Source organism: Gossypium hirsutum, chromosome D04 (assembly GCF_007990345.1).
Source record: "Gossypium hirsutum isolate 1008001.06 chromosome D04, Gossypium_hirsutum_v2.1, whole genome shotgun sequence".
Lineage (NCBI taxonomy): Eukaryota > Viridiplantae > Streptophyta > Magnoliopsida > Malvales > Malvaceae > Gossypium > Gossypium hirsutum.
In genome coordinates, this window is record NC_053440.1 from 1972630 (window position 1) to 1994167 (window position 21538).

Sequence of the window (21538 nt, forward strand, 5' to 3'; positions counted from 1 at the left end):
CTGTTACCCATTTTATACAAAAATATTATATCTGTTAAAAGTAGTTGCAACAAATAATAATTTTCCATGCATATAAACTTAAAAAAATATATTTTTTTAATTCTTTCATTTTTTTCTTTTACATTATTTCTCTCTCTTTATTTTTTTTTCTGTCTTCTTCTTTTATACTGAATGATAATACAAATGGTGCTTGCGATTCACCCTCCTAAGATTAAGATGCCAGCAATTAATTTTGTTTTCAAACTTCATTGCTTGCTTGCTTGACCTAATGAGATAAAAAAATGTTATTTCCTCGATCAACCAATGTTTTCAGAACCAAGTCGGAATGCCCAGTCAGACCAATTGGGGTATTGATTCGGAGATAGGAGTTGAACCGATTGACCCGCAAATTGATACAGGCCAATTAAACCAAGCTAAAAAACAATTGAACTGATTTTCTCTATTTTTTATTTTTATGAATTTCTAATAAATTATTTGATCGAAGTGGAAGAATTGATCAAATCAAGAATTGGTAGCCTGATCGATTCAACCATTGGTCCGGTTCTAAAGAAAGAAAAAAAATAAAAGCAATATATATAAGAGACGAGATAATACTTTTTGTCTTTTTTTGTCACATGCCAATTTTTAATTAGTTTTTTTTTTAAAAGTAGACTTAACAATTTAACTAACGATTGAATTAACAGAGGTATCAATTTGGAGAAAAATAAAAAGTTTAGGTACCCCTTGTAAGAAAAAAAATATTTAAGTATCAAAATGAGAAAAATGCATAGTTTAGATACCAATTTATGAGTTAAGCTTCTTTTTTAGATAAACTTAACGGTTTGACTAATAGAAGTACTTGTACGAAGTCCTCGAATATGATACAAGGAATTAAAAAAAATGTCCATATGACGAATTTAGAGTAGTGGAATACGCAGTTGACGAAACCATGACTCCAAAGATTGTACTCATAGAGACAATTTCAAGAAGACCTAAATCGAGTATTTGTACCTGCCGTGTGAGTTGTTCCTCCAACAAACGCAGTAGATTCAAAACCTAGCAAATGTAAAGTCTGCTGATACTGTTCCTGAGTGAACATAGGTGCAAACACAGGTGTATTCACTGTTGTAGCAAGTGCATTTCCATCATCACCACTATTAGCTATAGCATTATTGACCATGTTGGGATGCCCAAACTTCTTCTTGGTAAATTAAAGTCAACAGTATACCTTACCAACTTGTAACAACTCTCTCTCTCTCTCTCTTGTGACATTGAATTTTACAGTGATCACATATGCCATTAAGCTGCTTTTTTTTGAGAACTTTGTTGTTCATGGGAAGAATATAAAGCTGTTGGCTTGGAAGGATAAGTCACTCCAGAAAATGTTGCCACTAAGCTTCCTCTTGAATAAGCATAGAGTATGCTTGATTGAGTAAAGGTAATGGCTACATTAACAATACTTGACTATGAACAACAACATATGACTTATTTAATCCCATCAAGAACAGAAACAACCGTTACTGCTCAATGTGTTGCAGGTTCTTTCGAGCATTTTCACAAGCACAAGATGAAAAAGGGACCAGAGTATCGTATTCATCCCACACGAGTTTCAATCGTGTGAAATAAACTAAGATTGAGGAAGTACCTTGATTATGAGAAGCAATCTCACGATGAAGAAAAAGCACATGTGACCCATCAACATTATCAAATCGTTCTTACAAATCTTTCCAAGCTGAGGTTGTTTGAGAGTGCAACTGCTTAGGGCCTAAAAAAATATTTTTTTAGCTTTTAATGTGATTTTCTAGACTAAAATAAATAAATTAAGTTTCTAGGACTTTTAATTTTTTTCTCATAAATGCTTAATCTCTTAAGGCTCCAAAAAGTTTTCAATTTTTATTGTATTACATTTTATAAATTGTTTAAAATGAGTTTAATTTATTGTTTTGCCTAGGACTCCAAAAATATCAAGAATGGGCCTGTAAGACAACACTTGATGTAAAAACAATTCTAACAGATAATTTTGGACTAACAGTATTTAAGATCCAAGAGAGCACAATGACAATACATTGTTCCCATTGGGAATGAAGAGTTGAGGGTAAAGACTTCTTCTCGCAACCATCCATTTAACTGAATATCTACTTTGTACATGGTGTCAAAGAAGAAGATGGCGTTGGGGGTGATGGTGTTGGTTTCAACTCATGTTGAAGAACCGATGAAGAATGGTGATGATGATAAAACAAAGAAAGGTAATTTTTAAAATATTATTATTTAACAGAAATTTCCATGCCACTTCTAATAATTTTAAAAGCAATGATCAAACTGATCAAATTATGTAACGTGCGTGCTTAAATTGTAAACTTTTTATTTTTGAGTGCCTAAAATAAAACGTTTTACAGTTGGGTGACTATCTATTTAGTTTACCCTATTGTTTTTGTCTTTTTATATTTTATGTATAGCCTAATAGTTCCCGCTTAGATCAACATACTGAAATTTGAACACAAGTCATTATAATTTTTAAAACTTCAGGTTTACCGACCTAATTAAAATGTCATTTGTTTTAATATAACTTTTTTTATAAATATATTTATTGTACAATTTTTTTTTCACTCACATCATAAGTATATAGTAGTCTAATATATAATAAGAGATAATATCTGGTAAGTGAATTATCAAATCTAATTATTATCAAAGTGATATCCTAAAATTTGAAAATGTTGAATTCTAAGCCTTAAATGTAATTTTGGACATATCAAAAATTAAATAAACAAATATACTATATATATAATTTATGGTATAATATGTCAAACTTAATTAATCTATTCAAATGATCGTTTAAAAACATTTCATTCTTATTGACTGAGTCCTAGCTCGATTGACATGGTTTATTATTGTCAATACAAGAAGACGCGAGTGATATTTACGAGTCAAGAGAAACTATAAATAGTTTTAAGCATTATATAAAAAACAGTAGATATAATCACAATGTACAGATCAGATAAAATAATAAATAGAATTAATATCCAAAATTTTAATGGATGGGCAGGCGGGGTTAAATAAATCTCCCTCCATTAGACCTTGTATTTGAATTTGAACAACAACTGGACTCATGCAACTCCTCTTTCAAACACAGCAAAAATCCCCCTTTTTTGTTTAAATTAAATTGAAAAGAGTTTCAATTTACTTGCGTATAAAAATCCCATTCCCAGACAAGATTCGTTTGTTAATCATATAAAGGAGCTCTCTCTCTCTCTCCTACAAATTCAAATCCAAAATTTTTGAACCAACATTCAAATATAACCCGGCAGATCTGTCCTTGTTAAACCCTTCAATCTCTCTTCCTATTTGTTTTTCCATTCAGTTTTACATAATCTCAAATACCCTTTCCAGAAAAATCTCTGTTTGTTCCAAAGTTGGGAGCTTTTCTTGATTCTTGTCAAGTTTTGAAATTTGAAATTTGAAATTTGGGTTTTTCAAAGAAATGGAAGACCAAGCTGATTCTGCCATGGTTTCTAAAGGCTTGCTTTTAATGCCTGGATCTGATTCCAAGGTTGGGTTTGTGTTTCCTCTTTCCTTAATTTTTTTTCTGGGTTTTAAAATTTATTATTAATTTTCATGGTTTTGGATTGGTTTTTAGTCTGTGGGTGTGAAGAGAAGCATTGATGAATTGGAAGGAAAACATGATGTTTCACCTAATGGAATCAAAATGAGAGATCTTGATTCTGTCATCCGCTCTGAGGGTAAGTTTTCATGCTTTTTTGTGTGTGTAGGCGGGGAATTGTCATTTATTTGAATTGTTGGTCAGTTTATCTTCTTAAAACATTTAAACTGATTATTGCTTTGTTAGTTTCATTTTATACCTTTTTCTTTTTTCTGATTGAATTTGCAAGGGAAAAACTGTAATGTTATACAAGAATGAAGGTGTTTTTGTTTGTTACCATGCAACTTTGCATCTTTGAAAAGATTGTTTTTTTCCCCCTTTCATTGAATGCTACAGAACTCAATGGTCACAATTCCAAATCTATGAAAAGAAAAGATTCTAGTCGGCAATTGCAGTTTAGTGGAGTAGTATCTCAAGTTAATGAGGTTCCAGTAACCTTCAACTTTGGTTCTCAAGTCAAAAGAACTGCTGAAGGGGAAAAATTATCTCCAATCTGTCTGCCTCTTGATCTTAACACTGACATTCCAACTGCTATCACCGAATCCTGTGATAACAACCCGGAATATGAAGAAAAGTTTGAAAGATCATGTTCACAAGAGAGTAATTGTCTAACCTCGAAAGGCTTTCGCTTGGATCTGAATGCGAAAGATGTTTCTAGCTCGGTAAACCATGATTTAACTCGTCACAAACATGTCAAAAATATGAAGCCAAAGGATGTTTCAGAGTGTGGAAGTTCTATTGGTCCAGTGGAGGAGAGAGACTCGTTAAGAGTTTGGAAAGAGATGAAGCTAAATGGGTTCCTTTCATCTGCTCATGGGGGTATATCAATGCAAAGTGGTCTATTCTCATCTTCCCATGCAGGCGTATCTATGCAAAACGGTGTACTATCATCATCTCATGGGGGAATACCGATGCCCAAGCAACGTGGGAGGAAAAGTAAGAATGATGTGCTCAAGAAGAAGATGGAGCTTGCAAAGAAAGAACAGGTAGACAGGTTCACAAAAATTGCTGCCCCAAGTGGACTGCTCAATGGATTAAACCCTGGGATTATAAATCATGTTAGAAATCGGAAACAGGTCCATTCCATAATAGAGGCCTTAGTGAAGTCTGAAAAACTTGAAAATTTGCATTCAGAAAGCAAGCAGGCAAGTCATGTCAAAAGTGGAGCCAGAGATGATGATGATGGTAAGATGGATCATGGAAATATGGATGACTCAGGATTTCATCATCTCAGTTGTTACCATGAAGATGGGCCTCCAAATGCTACAACTATGAACAAGAGAGCAAGAGGTTATCTAGTGCCAATGCATCAGCCGATTTCTTCAAATTCAGAGGAAATAAGTGGAGATGGTGATTCAAGCATGGTAGACCAAGTCAGTGAGGATGATGCACTAGCACTGAAGTTGTCATCATCCACTAAGGCATCTAAGAATGCTAGCTCTTTGTCAAATGAGGAATCAATGAACTTCAACAGTGCCTCTTCTCTTTCCATAAAAGGTGAGAATTTGTATTTTTCTATAAAGATGATCCATGTTTTTATGGTGACTGTGATGAAGAAAAGAATGCCCTAACTGATATAAATGGCACGTTGATGTTTCAGCTGCCACTGTTGCGTCTCAATGGTTGGAACTTCTTCAGCAAGATATTAAAGGACGTCTTTCAGGTATTTTTCCATCAGTCAAACTGTTCTCAGATAGGATATGAGTATTTCCCGTTTTGTGTATTCTGCTTTGTGTTTGCAGCATTGCGACGTAGCAAGAAGAAAGTGCGAGCTGTAATTACTACAGAATTACCTTTTTTAATATCAAAAGAATGCTCCTCTAACAAAGGGGGTGATCATAATAACGTCAGAACTTCTGCCGATGGGTTTTTGCAAGATGCTGCTGCTGAGATGCATATAGCAAGATGGAGTTCACTGTTCGATCAGATGGATAAAGCTCTCTCTGAAGAAGAGAAACAGCTTGTAAGTTGCAGACAACTTGACATGTTTATCGTTATTTAAACCTCGAAGATTACTATGCTAACTGTCTCTATTACTAGTTTAGTAGTTGAGTGTCCGATTTAAACCTAGATATTGTTTTATCAATAATCCCTTGTAAATAGGAGAGGTGGATGATATGCTCATACCTTTTATTACAGCCAAGCACCTTTGGTGTTGTTTGAAAATAGGTCATTCATCAGTTGGTATGCTACTTAATTGAATTTTACCTCTTCAAGTTTTGTTTTCTTCTCAATCTGTTCACTCTTTAAGTAGAATCTTCATGTATTCATGATGCTTCTTATTTTCTCACTTATATTCCAGGAAATCTGGTCCAACCAAATAAAAGGGATGCAACTGCATTGTGACCAGGGCTTGCAACATATGCACTGGAATGTGCTTTACAGTTTACCGCAACAAGGAGCATCGGCAAATAATATCAGGTTTGAGTGAAGTTTTATTCTTATTTTTTTTATTACGATGATCGGGTATGCCTATAGATTTTTATATCCATTGGAACCTCCCATGACTAATAATTTCTTTATGAAATATAAAAATGTTGGAACTGGGTGTCCAAAAGTAGTTTGTTGCATGCTCATCATTCAAGTCTTCAAAATTTTGCTTCCCTGCTAAGTTTTAAAGCATTTTGGCACTTTCATTCACAGTACATGACATCAATCCTTGGCCTCAGATACATATCAACCCTTAGCCTTTATATCTGGCCGATTGCAAACCCCCAAGGACATTCTATATATGCTAATATATAGCTTAATATAGCTTAGGTTACTATCAATCACTAAACACAAAATCCACTAAGGCATCTGAGAATGCTAGCCCCATTATATTCTTCTGCATGTTCCTGCATTTTGTGTTTAGTGATGGATATTGATATTCATGAATCATTTTACATGGTAGAGATGAATATGTTGTGATGCAGATCAGGGAGTGGGGACCGCTTTGACAGGGAATTGGCTGTCAGGGCAGCTGCTGCTTCCATATATTCGACATGTGATTTCATGTTGTCAAAGGAGAATGTAGCATGTTCGCTAATCTGATTTAACTTCGGCTCCTACTCTAATTGATCTTTCTTACTGCTATCTATAGTCTTATCCTACAAACATCTATGTTCATTATGGAAACTAGTTATTAGATTGATTTTGGCCTTTCAGGGTTGTGAATTCTAACACCAGAACTGGGGCCATTTTTTTTTTTTTCAATTTTTATTTGTAAGCCTTTGGGCTTTATGAGCATAGGGGCAGAACTTGATTTTAGGATTGTAATTGATGCAGTCTGAGGTTCTTTAATACACTTTTGCTGAATCTGAAAATAAAAATAAAATTTTGTTTCAACTGTTCGTGCCATTTTCAGATACACTTATGCATGGTTTAAGTTTAATAGTTAAGAGATTGATACAATGCTTAAAACTATTTATGATTTATTTCAACTTTTAAATAGGAGGATAAACGTGTTTTAACACGCTTGAATCTACGTTTTCTTGCATTGATAATATTGTAGCAAATTTTAAGCCAAAAAGCACATACATAATTTACATAAGGTAGAAAACTTGAACTCGAATATTCAAAAATCAAGGCATTAAATAGAGTTACAATTTGTTTTCAATAAAAAATATACAAAAACTCATTTTGTACCTAATTTCTCATAATTGAATAATGAGAAATAAAATAAAATAAAATAAAAAAGTTCCTATGAACTTGAGCTTGCATTAAAGATTTGATATTGAAAAATTGTTGGAAACATTTATATGGATTTAAATCGTTTTTGTGGTTTTTAAATTTTTTTTTTATTTTCACTTTTTAAAAACTTTTTGAAACAATCAACCAAATAGTTCATTTTTAGTATTTTCTATTTTTCAAAAGAATTAAAACAAAAATCACATCTATTTGCTGAAATTTATTTTAATAATACTGAAAAAATTGACAACACATTTGTTTTTCTGTTCTTTCTTTTTTTTTACTTAAAAGTTGTAAAATTTTTATTTTTTATTATAATTTTGAAAAAACTATTTCCTAAATATGTTTTTTTAAGGATGTCTCAAGGACATCGAATTTAGGGTTTTATCAAATCATGACAAGAGTTGCTTCTATGTAATAAAATATTATAAAGAACATTCAGCCATACATGAACAAGCATGGGTGTTGAATTCAAGGGTTTGAAATTTTATTTATTGCTGTCCCAACCAACTTATTTAATAAGTGGAAATAAAAAATCATGGGAGTTGACTTCCACAATATAACTATCCCACTCAATTTTGAACTTCTTTTCATGAGGAAAAATGTGGTTAATATGGTAAAATTTTTAACTCCATTTTTTTATTTTGTAATTTTTGTAAAAATATTTTTAAGATTTTACTTTTGGTAATTTTTTTGTAATTTTTTACTGTAGGAATATTGAAATTTTCAAGCTTTACATAATTTAAAATTCTCAAAGGTAGGTGGATATATTGTAGAACTCTTGAAGAGTGTTGATTTATATGTAGCATCTACGATGACAATGTTCACTATGATACTGGAGTTGGAGAGATGAGGGTACATTCCTTTTTTCATACGGGAAACAACTATAACACTAACAGATGTCGTTTTAATAACTGACCTTCAATGTCGATGTGACATTCGAGTGCCATTGGTTGTTTGGTGTCCCCATATAAAGATAAAACAAAGAAAGAATTAAATGAGAATCGAGTAAAGTGCACATGGTTAGACAGACTTGTCCAACCAGTCCCTCTACATGCAATTATGAAGGAGATGAATCAATATGCTCTAGATGGTAGGGGAATGTTGTTGCCAAACTTTTCTGACAACAGGGTCCATTGCATGTATCTTCTTCTACTGAAATCTTTTAAGCTAGTTGGTTGATTCAGTCAAGGTTTTGCAACTCTAGTGCACCTATACAGGGCGCCTTGTAAAGTGATGCAAGAATCAATTAACAAAAAAAATAGTTGTTGCTTTCTTCTACAAACCTAAGCATAGATGTAGTTGTTGTGGTTAGTGCCTCTCCCTTTGCAACCATAGGAGTTCTCTCTCAAGGGAAGGTAAAAATATAATCGTATATAATATTTTGAAATGTATTCAACTACAAAGATTTATAATCTATCATTGTGTTGAATATTTAAACAAATTTAAGGGTCCTTTGAATAAAATGTGTTATGGAAGGGATCTGACTTGGATGCAACGAGAAATCAATCGAAGAGTTGATAAAGATGTAGGTTGATGTTGTATCTGCACTCACTACAATTCAATATTCCTATTAATGAATGTAATTGAATTTGTATATATTTACAGTTTTGGTGGATGTTGTACCTAGACAACTAATGCGTTGTAAATTGATAGGGTAAATTAGGTTGTTTTCACATTCAAGGAGCTTGTTCTCGAGTCATTTTGCATATCTAATACGAGTTGTAGTAGAATTAATTTTTTTTGGGTGTTTTTATATGTATTTTGAATAATTACATTCTATACACTTTAATTATAAATTTACTTTATGTGAAAATGACATTATAGATTAAAACGAATGATGACATTATAAGGAACTCAAGTGGCTTGAAAAATTATACAAGAAGAATCTTTGTCGCAAGGAAAGCTTTGTTGCGACAAGGATATTACTGACTCAACCATGGAGTTCTTGTTTCCAATAATTGTCGTGCGACCACAAAGAATGTCTTGTCGCGACAAGAAGCTCATTGATTTAGCTATGAAGTTTGCATGTTCATTGATTTAGCTGACTTAGTTTTATACTTTGATTTACTACAATTTATAATGGGCAATGAAATTGGAATGGAGATCAAGTTGGGCTTCAATGGATGTTCATGAAGGAGGAACCTCTTCTTGAATGAGCAATCTCTAAACTTAATATTCTAAAATTTGGATATGGAGATCATGCTTATGGATATGCTTGATATAATCATGAGCTAAATTCATTAAGTGATTGGTTGTTTGGACTATCTTCTATGTGATTATTGCATGAAATTTGTGTTGATGTTTTGTGTTAATAACTTGGATTTGAGAAATTTATCTAAAAATTTAGATGAGACTGAAAAGAGATTTTATTGAGTAAAATTAAATTAGTTGAGCCACATGTTTAAGACCGAGAGATGAGGCGCTTGCTCGAGTGAAATCGAGAAGAAATATCATTAATATCGATTTATTGTGAGGGCATTAACAATTAGAAAGACAATCAGTCACTACTAATATCTCATGAAAAGTTATTAATTAGAGTAACTCATAATTTTAGTATTTAGTAATAAAATTTAATAATCTAAATTGTTAACACTCATATCTTGATATGGACCGCTTCAATAACTTGAATTTCTATTAGATTGATGTACTTTTGCATCATATAGGAACCCTTTAGTGTTATTGTCAACATCTGTTCTCCTTTGTATATGATTCTCGAAATATTTACCTGTTTCATTGCAAAAAAAAAAAAAAAACTATACTCGTAATGCTTGCAGTAGAGATCCCATGCATGTTTGTTGTTGAAAATTTGTTGTTATTTGCATGTTTTTGTAAAGCACGGTAGAGCCTTGTCAATGATGCAATGTTTGCCATCATATTGGAGATAGCTTTCAAGCAATATGCATTATTCGAGGCATGGGTGCCCATCATTGGTTTCCATACCATGGAAAGGCAACACCCTGATTAGGTGAAACAACGGTCTTAATTCATCCTAGATATTTCAAAAGACCACAAAACATCGAATGACTTTGTAGGATAGATCTTAAAGGGCAAGAAAAACAATCGACAAAGCATGCATCATGGGTTGAGCTCCAAGACCATCGAACTCAATAATGCATACATAGGGAAACTATTTTGTGACACCTCACATTCGACCTGATCGTTGGATCCAAATGCAATACATTACATTCGCTACTAGAACAACTCAAACTAAAATATACTTTAAATACAATAAAAAATCAATGAAGAATCCTTTATATAGATTTTTTTTAAATATTTTAAATTATTATTAAGTCTTTAAAATCAATTTTAAAACATGGTGATTGAGATTGAGTATGGCTCCTCGAGAATCAAAATAACTCAAAACAAAAGAGAAATCCCTGTCTGGCATAGATGCATCAGTACAAAATGGGGACTTGTATCGATACATGCCGTTGCTACTATTTATTTCTTGTTACTAACTTGTTGCGATACAACTTGACCTATGTACCAATACAATTATGCCAAAACCCAAAAATCACCTCCAACCTACCTATTTTGGCCTTAAACAATACCAAACTAAAACCATGACTTGAAACTCTTAAAAACCAAATTTAGAACACCATAAACTCACAGACTAACACTTCCAAAGCATAACATCCACACACCTACAATCAAAACTACCATGTTTAACCACCAATCAATTTTACTTGGCAATCAAGCAACCAGCCAAACATGATTATATTCATCATTTATCATACTAATTCTCCTTTTAAAACATTAATTACAACTTAAAACAAGCACACACACACTTAATGACTTACTTGACTTAGGTTACACAATCATAACAATATCCACAAGATTAACATGGCATAATAGACTCTAATGACCACGTATTAGCTTAGGTACATGCCAACACTTCTATTACTCAAAATGAACAATACAAACACTGGATGAGTTGAGCTGAGAGGACCTTGTATGCTGTTGCTAGATCATGAACTCAATGAACCTATTCTATAATTAACCCAACGTGGAAAACCATACTAGTATAATATAAAACAAAAATGATTACATATGTTCAAGTATTGTATGTAAGGTACAAAGTGATAGAAGCGTTTGGGTAATTTGCAAGGATTATATGACACTCTAGGTTCGGTTTCATGAAACACTGTAATAATAATAGTACAGCTGAACATTTGAAGTTAGATTACTGGCAAGGCCCCCATTTAACAATGTGCAGCGTAGGTGATCTACAACCAGTTCGGTCCCATCTTGCTTGACATTGGCTTTGATGACAATGTCTCGCCTGCAACTTTGGCAAGCGAGCGATACTGAAGTTTAACACTCTCTGCATTGTCCAACGTCTTCACCACATACCTGTAAATCAAAATTTTGTAATAAGGCCACAAGGTTGGTTTCTGTGTTGGATTTGAGCTGAAGCAGATATTCAGGGCAATGTCACGTTAACTCTACTTTCCAACCGATTGATTGGTATCTCGGTAGAGGATTCAAGATTTTGTAACCATTACTAGAAAGTGTGTTTGTGTGCGCCAGAGAGAGATCCCATGTTTCAAAACTAAATGATGTAAATGCAGAATCCAATATACATTGATAACATGTCACGTGAAGAGGAAAGGAAGGTTGGTACTAACCATCCATTCAAGCATTGTGTAGTTACAATAGCTTCACGTCCTACAAAGCGTTGTGGTGTCCTCTTGTTACCCTGTATCAATCTATCTCCACTCACCAAATTCGACCATCTAAAACAGGCATTACAAGCAGAGAAAAAAATGACAAGAAAAAGATTTCAGAAGATATACCTTTATGATAACCCGGTCTGTCACGGCAAATGGAAACTGGACACCCCTACCCCTTGGCGGATCCATGATATTTGATTCGCCATAGCTACTCTTATCCTATATGAACAGACAAGTAAAAGAAAGTGTCAGCAATGATACGACAGGAATGGTATAAGCAATGGCAGGAAAATTAAAACGCATAAAGCACCAATAAGGGTTATCAAATTCAGAAAGGGAGTTTTGAAAGCTATTGACACCAAAAGGAGGTATAAAAAAGAGAAACCTGTTCAAATCTTTCTCTCCTCCTTTTAGGTGAGCGGTAGAATTGTAACTCTTCTTCCCGACGAAATGCCTGCACTGCAGCTTGGAGAGCTGCTCATGAACATTAACAAAATAGAAAATAACTAAATGTCTCCAAAGAACAGAAATAATGTATACGTATAGCATAGAACATGGATAGCTTATGCATATTATAATGTTTAATAGCCTTCCTGACTTCATAATTTTTACCATGTATTTGCTCCTCCTTTAAAGTGTATCAAAATTCATCCATATCTTGTAGACAATCACCTAACATTCAGGAAACCTAAGTTTTGTTGCCGATACTTTTCATATAATATGTAAAAGCAAGGGATAAACATAGACATCCAAGAAAAATACGTGCCCAGTGCCTCAACTGACAGGGAAATAATGTGCAAGACACAAAGATGGGGTGCTTAACATCAATAAGATACTAATCTATGCATATTATCCTTGCTGGAAAATTGTGCAAATTACAATAGTTCACAAACTATGACTGAAATTCCACAAAGTAAAGGAGAAAGATTTTCCTTTGAAGACAAAGAATATTACTTACAAAGATTAGGAGCCACCAACTCCTCTGAAACTGAATCTGAACAAATGCAGCAAGCTTTCTGATAAAGCATTCATAATATCAAAATTATTATGCAGTTATAATCATTGTTAACAAATGACTCAGACAGACCAAGAAGTTTCAACCCAACAGCTAGTTAAGTAATCAAGGAAAACATGATAAATGTTAATACATTTAAAGGAGAAAAAAAAAACATATCATTCAACAGTGATTCAATGAAAATAATATGCAAAGCCACCTCATAAATCATGTCTATCATCAGCTTGCATAAACACTTGAATAAATGCACAGTAAGTCGCTCTAGATGGCTTGCAACATGTTCTGCCGCATAAACATTGCCTATAAGTCAATACAAATAAACATACAAAACAGATAAGGAATAAAACCCTTGAAATTCACATTGAACAAAGGATAATGGTATTATCATCAATGCCCCAGATGGTCTGACAATGTCAGTGAATTTCGAGGCATTTGCGAGTTATTGATTCTTTTATTATCATTCTTGAGCCTATGTCAATCTGTCACATTAAAACATCATTATTGAGTACTGACATCTGACTGAAACTAAGACTAAATCCTCTCTGCAATCTCTACCAAAGCTGAACATGAAATGGTAGTACCAATGCAGCCCTTGCTCCATCTCCAAATCCTTTCAAAAGACCTTTACTGAGGGCCTGAGGCTCCATCAACTTACCATTTCAGCTCCCTTTCTTACCTAATTGCTCTTACAGCTACTCTTCTAACTTCACTATCCCTCAACAGCAAGACTATAAGTGACCTCACTGTTTACAGCTAAAGTTTAATACCTACAACCACTTTTCACCTCCTCTTAACTTTGAACCACTCCACAAACTCCCTCCACCCCAAAAAAACCATAAAAACTTGAATGTTTCCCCTGTAAATTTCACCTACTTACATTGCCATAACCATGTAGATAAAGAATGTAGTGTTCCAAAATTCTCTCATATGGAAAGTCATTCCCAGAAAATGATGAGAAAGGTGCTTGCTTGGCCTTGGTTAGTTAAATAATGTGCCTTTTAAGTGACTGGCACAGTACAAGAAAGTACAGAATTGAGTTAGACAAGATATGATCACCTAATATTCAAAGGTGGTGGGACTTCTTTTCCAAAGGGAGTAGAGGGTTAAATTGAGGAGATTTAGATAGTTTTAACTTTGAAATTTAGGATACCAGGACAAATTTTGATGCTGGATGGGGTAATAGAAATTTTCTTCCTTTAACATTTTTGTTTCTGATTGGAACTGGTTTAGCCTTCATCTTAAAATACACTGATAGTAGTATTTAAACAGGAAAATTAAGGAATAAAAAATACATTATTCTGACAGATATTCTAAAAGATAAGGCTGTAATAACTGAAGAAAGACATAAGTGTTTTTCTTAATCATTTACAGTTTTTTCTTTGAAGATCTCATTAGACTTCCATTCTATTGTGTCAAATCCAATTCTATCTTGAATTGTTAATGGTAGGAAGTGTCTTTTCATGTGATGTAGGAATTATCTTAAATATTGCAAATTGTAATCATTCTATATTCTTTAGTGTCTTTTTTTCCAAATGAAAGGCCTATTAGTAAGTTGGAAACTAATTTGGACATCTATGATATTTGAAAGAAGAGAATTCAAGCAATTTAGGTGACAAATACTTGTTTATATTAATTAATTAGTTTATCTGATAATTGAATGAAGTTCTTTGCGCATATCATGTCTCTGGCTACTTACAAATCATGGCTCTTCTTTGTTTGTTGTTAAATGTGTAAATTAACTACTTTATGTAATAACTGAATAAAATTAATCAAAACATTATCACGACTGGCTCCTATCAAACTAAGGTGACTATAAACGTGCTTACATGATCATATACTTTTATTATGAATTAATACATGGTACCCGAGTTTAACATTTTTTTCTAATGTGGTACCTACAATTTTTTTTGTCCAATGTGGTACTTGTATTTGGCAAGAGTTATACATTTTAGTACCTAAAGGTAACGGTGTTAATTTTTTAGTGTTTAATTCAGGTTAATTTTTTAGTGTTTAATTCAGGTTTTAAGGTTGATTTGATGACAATTAATAGCTAATATATATTTTTTGAATTTTCATGATTTTGTTATAGAATAAATTTAGTGTTAATTGTAAATTTGTTTAATTTTGTGTTTAATTTCTTAAATATAATCTGATGGCTGTGATTTTTTTCAGGTTTTAAAGTTGATTTGATGAAAGTTAATTATTAATATTATTAGTTAATTATGATTTTTCATAAAATCAATCCCAAAACTCAAATTAAACATTAAAATTTACCACCTTTACCTTCAGGTACCAAAATGTATAACTTTTGTCGAACACAAGTACCTTATAGGACCAAAAAAAAAAAAACAACAATAGGTACTCGGGTACCAAATGATGTATTAAGCCTTTTATTATTCAAGGTAAATTTACTTCAAATTCACCACTTCTACTTTTTTCTCTCTCTCCATCTCTAAACAGCGGTATTGTAGATTGCCGTCTTTACTTTTATTTCTAGTGGTGTTAATAATATTGTACCTAATATAGTAACCATGAGCACTTAATCACTCTGAAATGGCGCAAAACAGGTCATTCATATCTGTAACAACCTAGAACCCATTTATAAATGGCCTATTTTATACTTATATCCGTAATTTGTACTGATTCAAACCATCCCTTGGCCAATCAAAGATAATTGTTTGAAGCAAGGCACAAACTTCATCCGCAACTAAGCATCATACTAATGACAGAGTAGAAGAAATAGGTTTTATCAAGAACTCACCATTCTAAGAACATGCTGTATTCCAGCAGCACCAAAGGAATGTCCACAAGGTAATATCATCGCATCATCCATGAGAGCTCTCCTGAAATTTTAAATGAAAGGGAGCCAGGAACAAATGATTGAAACATCAATCTAACGTTTTTTTTCTTTTCTGAATGTACATCAACTCCTTGATAAGTAATGACTAAAAATCAATGGATCAATTAAAAATATATATGCAAAAAGAGCAAAGTCATTTTTTTTTAACAAAGGAGACCAGCCTAGGGATGGGAAGAGGGCTATAAACACTAGGATTTAAACCTGAAATCAGCTAGTGCCACCTCTAAAGGATGACTGCATGAACCAACTGAGTAAAACTCCTAGTTCAAAGACATTATCTTTTACCGGTAAACATATCTAAATGATCTCAGATAAAAGAAAGCATGTTTTTCCACAGTCCTAATAGTTCAATAGCCTTGTAGCACTGCATACATGACTAGCTACAGTAACTTGTACTGCACTACTGCTAATAAATTTTCCTGCATCTCATAATCTCAGCTGAAGCTCACTAGTAGAGGGACTTGTAAAATTCACAACTACATGAACTGCAAATTACCATTACACATTAACACATTAAACCAAACTATAATTAACCAACAAAGCACGGCTGCTATAAAACCATAGCCAAATTCAACATCAGGGAGCAGGAATCTATCAAAAGCACTTATTTTTCCTTCAACTTCATAAAATCATCAATCACTTACGTGACAGGGTCGGATAAAATGTCCCGCAAGGACTCACCAGACTCACTAAAAAATGGAACATCTTTCCTCCCACTAAACCCATATCCACCACCATTCTCCACCAAGATATCCTTCTGACCGTTACCACCACCACTAGCAGCAGACCCTTCTCCACCTAGTAAAAACTGCGTGTAATAAATATCCCCATCAGGACCGGCAATCGTCACCGCATTCTGATAATTATTACCCTCTCTCACACCTTGCCCAATCCCTCCTTCCTTCACTACCAATTCCCTGCAGCTCCCTCCAACTTTCCAACAATAATTATAAAAAGAAACAAGAATAAATCAATAAAGTTCCTTCTTTTATATATAAAAAATCAATAAAATTTCTCAAAAATAGAAACGATACAAAAGAAGAGAAAACTAACCGAAGGAATGCTTTGCTTTTCGGTTTCCCATTTTTTCGGGGTTTCCACTTCCTGCATTATTAACAGTCTCATTTCCACTATTACTTCTATTATTTATGTTTATACTATTATTGTGGTTATTATCATTTTGGTCGCCATCTCCTCCGTCGTGGCCGTCATCATCCTCGTCTTCCTCATCATCCACATCGTCTTCGTCAGATTCGTCGTCGCCGCTGTTTGTGGAGAAACCACGGGCGCTTCTCTCCCAATTCCGATGGTGGTGGTTTGGAGGGTCTCGGCGGTCAGCGGAAGCGGCGTCAGCAGTAGCGGCGGCGGCGGAGAAGATGTTAGAGGAGCGAAACTCGGAGGGTTGGGAGGGAGGGAAGGAGAACATCTTGTCGTCGATGAAGCCGGTGAGTTCTCGGGTTTTGGGGCCGGGTCGAGTAGTAGATTGGGGTCCGCAATTAAAGGCCCGTATAGGGTCGGCCTGGAAAACGTTGAGCCCGTTCTGGAGGCTGATTTCCTCGGAAGACATGGTAATTAAAGGAAATTTAGCATCTTTTTAGGGGTAATATTGGGAATTTGAGGTACCAAATTTAGTGATTTCCCACAGAGCGGAGCAGTAGGGTTTTAGATTTCTCTTCGGATTCAGGTGGAATAGAAGGAGAAGGAAAGGGAAACTAGCGGAATTGCAATTAGACCTAAACGACGTCACTTTCATCATAATTTTTTATTTTTTCATGGGTTGAGGTTCGGGTTAAGTACAAAAAAATAATTGACGAATGCCACCTAAGTAGTATGCTGACATACCACATCAGCAAAAATATTTTAAAAGTACAATTTTTTTTAAAGAATTAATAAAATTGTGTATATAAAATAAATAATTTTTTTTAAAAAATGAACTACAAATGCTAAAAAAAGAAGTTTTCTAATACACTAAAAATGTATTAAAAATATTTATATTAAAAAACTCAACTATAAATATAATAAATATTTTATTGTATTAAATATAATTTTTAAAATTTTATATTTTGGACTGGGTTATTTAGTTGGATAAGTTTTCTTTTACTTAATAGGTAATGGGTTTAATTGTTATTAAGTTATGGATGTAATATAAATATAAATATAAATATATATATAATTATTATTTAACATATATAATAGTTTTTATAACATAATATACTCCGGCCAGGCTACGTTATGCTCGAGCCTAAAAAACTTGCAGGCTCGGCCCATATAAAAAACCTGCCTTAAATTTTACCCAAGCCTATTTTTTAGGTATCATATTTTTATCTAAACCTTTCCAGTTTTTAAGTGGGTCTCGAACCTAGACGAGTCACTCAACTCATTAACAAGTCTAATTTAGACAACCATTTATTTAATTTCTTTCTAAATGGATGCACAACTAAAAAAAAAGTTGAATATTATAAAAAAAACCCTCTCATATTTCGGGCGGGCCGTCGGGCCGGGCCAGGCCACCCGGCCCATGAACACCTCTATGAGCACCTCTAACTGCCCCCTTGTTTCTCCACATGTCACCCCATACCTGTCCAAATCAGTATATTCTTCAAAAACAAACGGTGTTTGTGTAGGACCAATCTGTGTAACGAATGCCAACCTTAGGGACCAATATAATCAAAAAAAGGTTTAGGGGCCAGTGTGAGAAAATTTGTCAAGTTCTAGAGCCAATCTATATATTAAGCCAAGAAAAAATTTATTGCAATTAATTGAATTAATTGTTTGTTCTTCATTTAGGGTAAATAAGTGATGAAAGAAATTTCAAGTTCAGTTTGGCATGGAAGGTAAAAGTAATTAATTTAATTATTTGCAATGATTTTCTTTACTTTTAACTTAGCATGAAATATTCAAGATCATATAATCAAAAGAAATGTTGATTTCGTAGACAATTATTAAAAATGAGTTATTTGAGTTTATTTTAATTTGGAAATATAAAATAATATTTTAAATTTTGGAAGGAGGTTAAATTAATTAATTTAATTAATTTCAATATTATACTAACAAATAGGTTAATACTATCAAGCGATAAAAATTTGTAAATAGTTTATTTAATTGATTATGATGTTTTGGAATTTTAAATTTCAATATTGAAAAAAAGTAAAGCTTTCAACAATGTGGTAAACAAGTAAAATTTCACAATTTTTTAATGCATCATTTTAGTTTCTATTGTTTTATCACCTCAATATCGATGTGCTTTTACCTCAATTAATAGTTAAAAAATTATATTTTTTGAGTAACGAAAATAAAAGTGACCTGAAAGTTGGGTGACTAAAATAAAAGTGTAAACATGATGTGACATGTACAATTAACCGTTGTTAGAGATTAATGCCTAAGTGACAAAAATGAAAGCGTCCTAAAAGTTGGGTGACCAACTAGGTAGTTTACCTACTAATTAATTCGGTGTTTTGAAATTTCTATTAGGTAATACGAGTTTGGGACACAAGTTCGAGGATCATTGGAAGCAAAGTAAGGAGTTAAAACTGAGCAAAATGTGAAATAAGAGAAAAAAAAGACATGTGGGTCGCAGCTTAGAGAGATGGGGTCATGACCTATCTGAGGGAAGCAAATTTAGTGTCGCGGTTTGAGAATACATGAGCCCCAACGCCCGTGTTCACTTGTGTAACAAATTTGGCCACCCTAACTCTAACATGCAAGGATATTTTCCTCCATTTTCAAGACTTTTATCTCAAAGAAATGTTATAGGCCTAATCTAAGGGTAGGTTTGGATGGGTGATTGGGTGCGGTGAGGTGCGTTTAGCTTACTTTTTGTCTCATGCTACAATATCGCTACAGTATCAAATCTCATCACCACCGTTATTTTTACACTAACAGCAGATAAACATATCGTCCATCCAAACCCACCCTAGGTCAATTAAACTTTATAAATAAGACCTTTTAGTAGAGTGTTAGGACTTTTTGTAGAATTTTTAGCTTGCAACTTTTATTATTTTATGTTCTTCTTGATCATGGATTGCTAAACCTCTTTTTCTAGTCAAAGGAACTTCGAAGTTTGATTCTTAAAGTTTATGAGATCTAAATTACTCTTCATCTTTTCTTTATTCTTTATTATTTACATGTCTTCTATTTTAATTACAAATATTCAAATTTGTTGAATGTAGAGGTCGTATTTGATAACTTAGAATATTTGTTTTGTTAGTTAGAATAGTTTAGAATATTTGTTTTGTTAGTTAGAATAGTTAAATTTGTAATTGTTTAATTGATTCTAATGCTTGTGACAAACAACATAATTGGATATAAATAACATATGTGATATATGTTGTGTAGGCATGTGTTCTAATCAAACAAACCTCACTCATGTGTGTTTGTTGGTTAGAATTAGGTCTCTCTCATTCTTAATGCTATCGATAAGCTAAATCCTAGGCACAAAGTTATAGGGTTGTTTATTGATAAGGGAAATTATTTCAACAAGCTTCCTCTTGGTTAGTGACAAGATAAGGAAAGATTGGTTGCTAGGCACAATGTCGGCAACTATAATTAATTTATTAAGAACACTGAAATTATCTTTGCATCTATGATCAAACTAGTGAATTAAACATTTTTTTACCTTTAGCTAGAACTCCATCTCATTGATTTTCCTTTAATGTTAATTGTTGTCTTGTTTGCTTAAGTTTTAAAATTTAATTTTAGTTGTATTTTCTAAAAAATCCCCCATCATCTTTACTTTGCTATTTCTATTTAAGAAATAAAGTTATTACCGATATATGTAGATACGACCTTACTCACTACTATATAATAAATTTATATTTTTAGTAGGATTTTATCTCTGTAGGTCTTGACAACCATACACAAACTCACAATGATGGATGAGACTAATTACCTTGCTATCTAGAATTCTAAATTTGAAGAATAATCGAGCATCCTCCATCACCCACTGTTGTCTAGTTTCATCAACGGGAGGATCGTTAGAAAAGTGTGTCAACCTAAGTTTTTGAAGTGGTTGTTAATGTGCCAACGAAAGTATCTGCTTCTACTATCATTGCACCAAACACATAAATTGCTTTATTTGTTGGCATGTTTGACCAAATTATTTTAATGATTTGCTTGAATATTTCTGAGAATCTTATGTAGCCAATGTTGTGTTTATCATTGGAGAAGAGATTGAATCAAGCAAGATTATTTTTCAAGAATTCTTATACGATTTATTTACCTTATATATTGAGATATGTAAAAAGAAGCTTATTTTAGAAAAGGCTCTCGCGTGCTCTTATGCGCTAGCACTTGAAGTTGAGCGTAAGCTACACTTGCTAAGAACCAGGTCACCACTTTTTTATGGTTGGCTAAAAACAACACCGTAGACCTCCCTAATGTGGCAATGAGAAGCACATTTCACCAAAACTTAGTGACAAAAAAAAAAAGAATGGGGAAAACATAACTCATGGCTCTAACACTATATAATTTATAGAAAAACTTTGAAGAATTTTGTGTATTATACACATATAGGACTATGTATTTATATTGTTCACATCAACTTTAGAAAATAAAAAATTCAAATACATTTAGAAAGGTTAAGCCCAATAATACTTAGCCTAAGATTACAAAGGTTATAGCTTTACAAATCCTACAACTATACTATTTTTTAACAAATATAATTAAAGCCAAATCCTTAAAAA

At 33.1% G+C, this 21538-nt stretch overlaps 2 protein-coding genes across 6 annotated transcripts; one reads left to right on the forward strand and one right to left on the reverse strand.

Moving 5' to 3' along the window:
- The first annotated feature begins 3012 nt into the window (after positions 1-3012).
- LOC107931544 (uncharacterized) lies at positions 3013-6964 on the forward strand. Of its 4 annotated transcripts, none has more exons than XR_005912320.1 (8): positions 3064-3526; positions 3614-3716; positions 3974-5134; positions 5238-5300; positions 5380-5600; positions 5741-5821; positions 5940-6058; positions 6553-6570. XR_005912320.1 is itself a non-coding variant. In XM_016863461.2 (7 exons), the coding sequence occupies exons 1-7, from the start codon at positions 3458-3460 to the stop codon at positions 6668-6670; spliced, it is 1854 nt and encodes a 617-aa protein (XP_016718950.1). In that variant the 5' UTR covers positions 3013-3457; the 3' UTR covers positions 6671-6964. The 4 variants fall into 4 exon arrangements, 2 of the variants coding, with proteins under 2 accessions (XP_016718950.1, XP_040947553.1); XR_005912321.1 differs by having other exon boundaries at positions 5777-5821; XM_016863461.2 differs by lacking the exon at positions 5741-5821 and having other exon boundaries at positions 3013-3526; positions 6553-6964.
- Positions 6965-11316: 4352 nt separating this feature from the next.
- LOC107931604 (U-box domain-containing protein 62) lies at positions 11317-17645 on the reverse strand. Of its 2 annotated transcripts, none has more exons than XM_016863540.2 (8): positions 16911-17645; positions 16502-16790; positions 15759-15840; positions 12941-12998; positions 12368-12456; positions 12106-12201; positions 11938-12008; positions 11317-11662 (listed from the first exon to the last, which is right to left on the reverse strand). In XM_016863540.2, exons 1-8 carry the CDS (start codon positions 17422-17424, stop codon positions 11536-11538), a joined length of 1326 nt encoding a protein of 441 aa, XP_016719029.1. In that variant the 5' UTR covers positions 17425-17645; the 3' UTR covers positions 11317-11535. The 2 variants fall into 2 exon arrangements, 1 of the variants encoding a protein (XP_016719029.1); XR_001693274.2 differs by having other exon boundaries at positions 11580-11662; positions 11938-12018.
- Positions 17646-21538: the final 3893 nt, after the last annotated feature.

Bases quoted from the DNA above. Each gene is read 5' to 3' on its own strand.
- LOC107931544 (XM_016863461.2), top strand. From the start codon at position 3,458: ATGGAAGACCAAGCTGATTCTGCCATGGTTTCTAAAGGCTTGCTTTTA. The intron at 5,301-5,379 runs GTATTTTTCCAT...TTGTGTTTGCAG, and splicing joins TATTAAAGGACGTCTTTCAG to CATTGCGACGTAGCAAGAAG. The intron at 6,059-6,552 runs GTTTGAGTGAAG...GTTGTGATGCAG, and splicing joins GCATCGGCAAATAATATCAG to ATCAGGGAGTGGGGACCGCT.
- LOC107931604 (XM_016863540.2), bottom strand. From the start codon at position 17,424: ATGTCTTCCGAGGAAATCAGCCTCCAGAACGGGCTCAACGTTTTCCAG. The intron at 12,457-12,940 runs GTAAGTAATATT...GTTCATGAGCAG, and splicing joins GTTGGTGGCTCCTAATCTTT to CTCTCCAAGCTGCAGTGCAG. The intron at 12,202-12,367 runs GTTTCTCTTTTT...CTGTTCATATAG, and splicing joins GGAGAGAAAGATTTGAACAG to GATAAGAGTAGCTATGGCGA.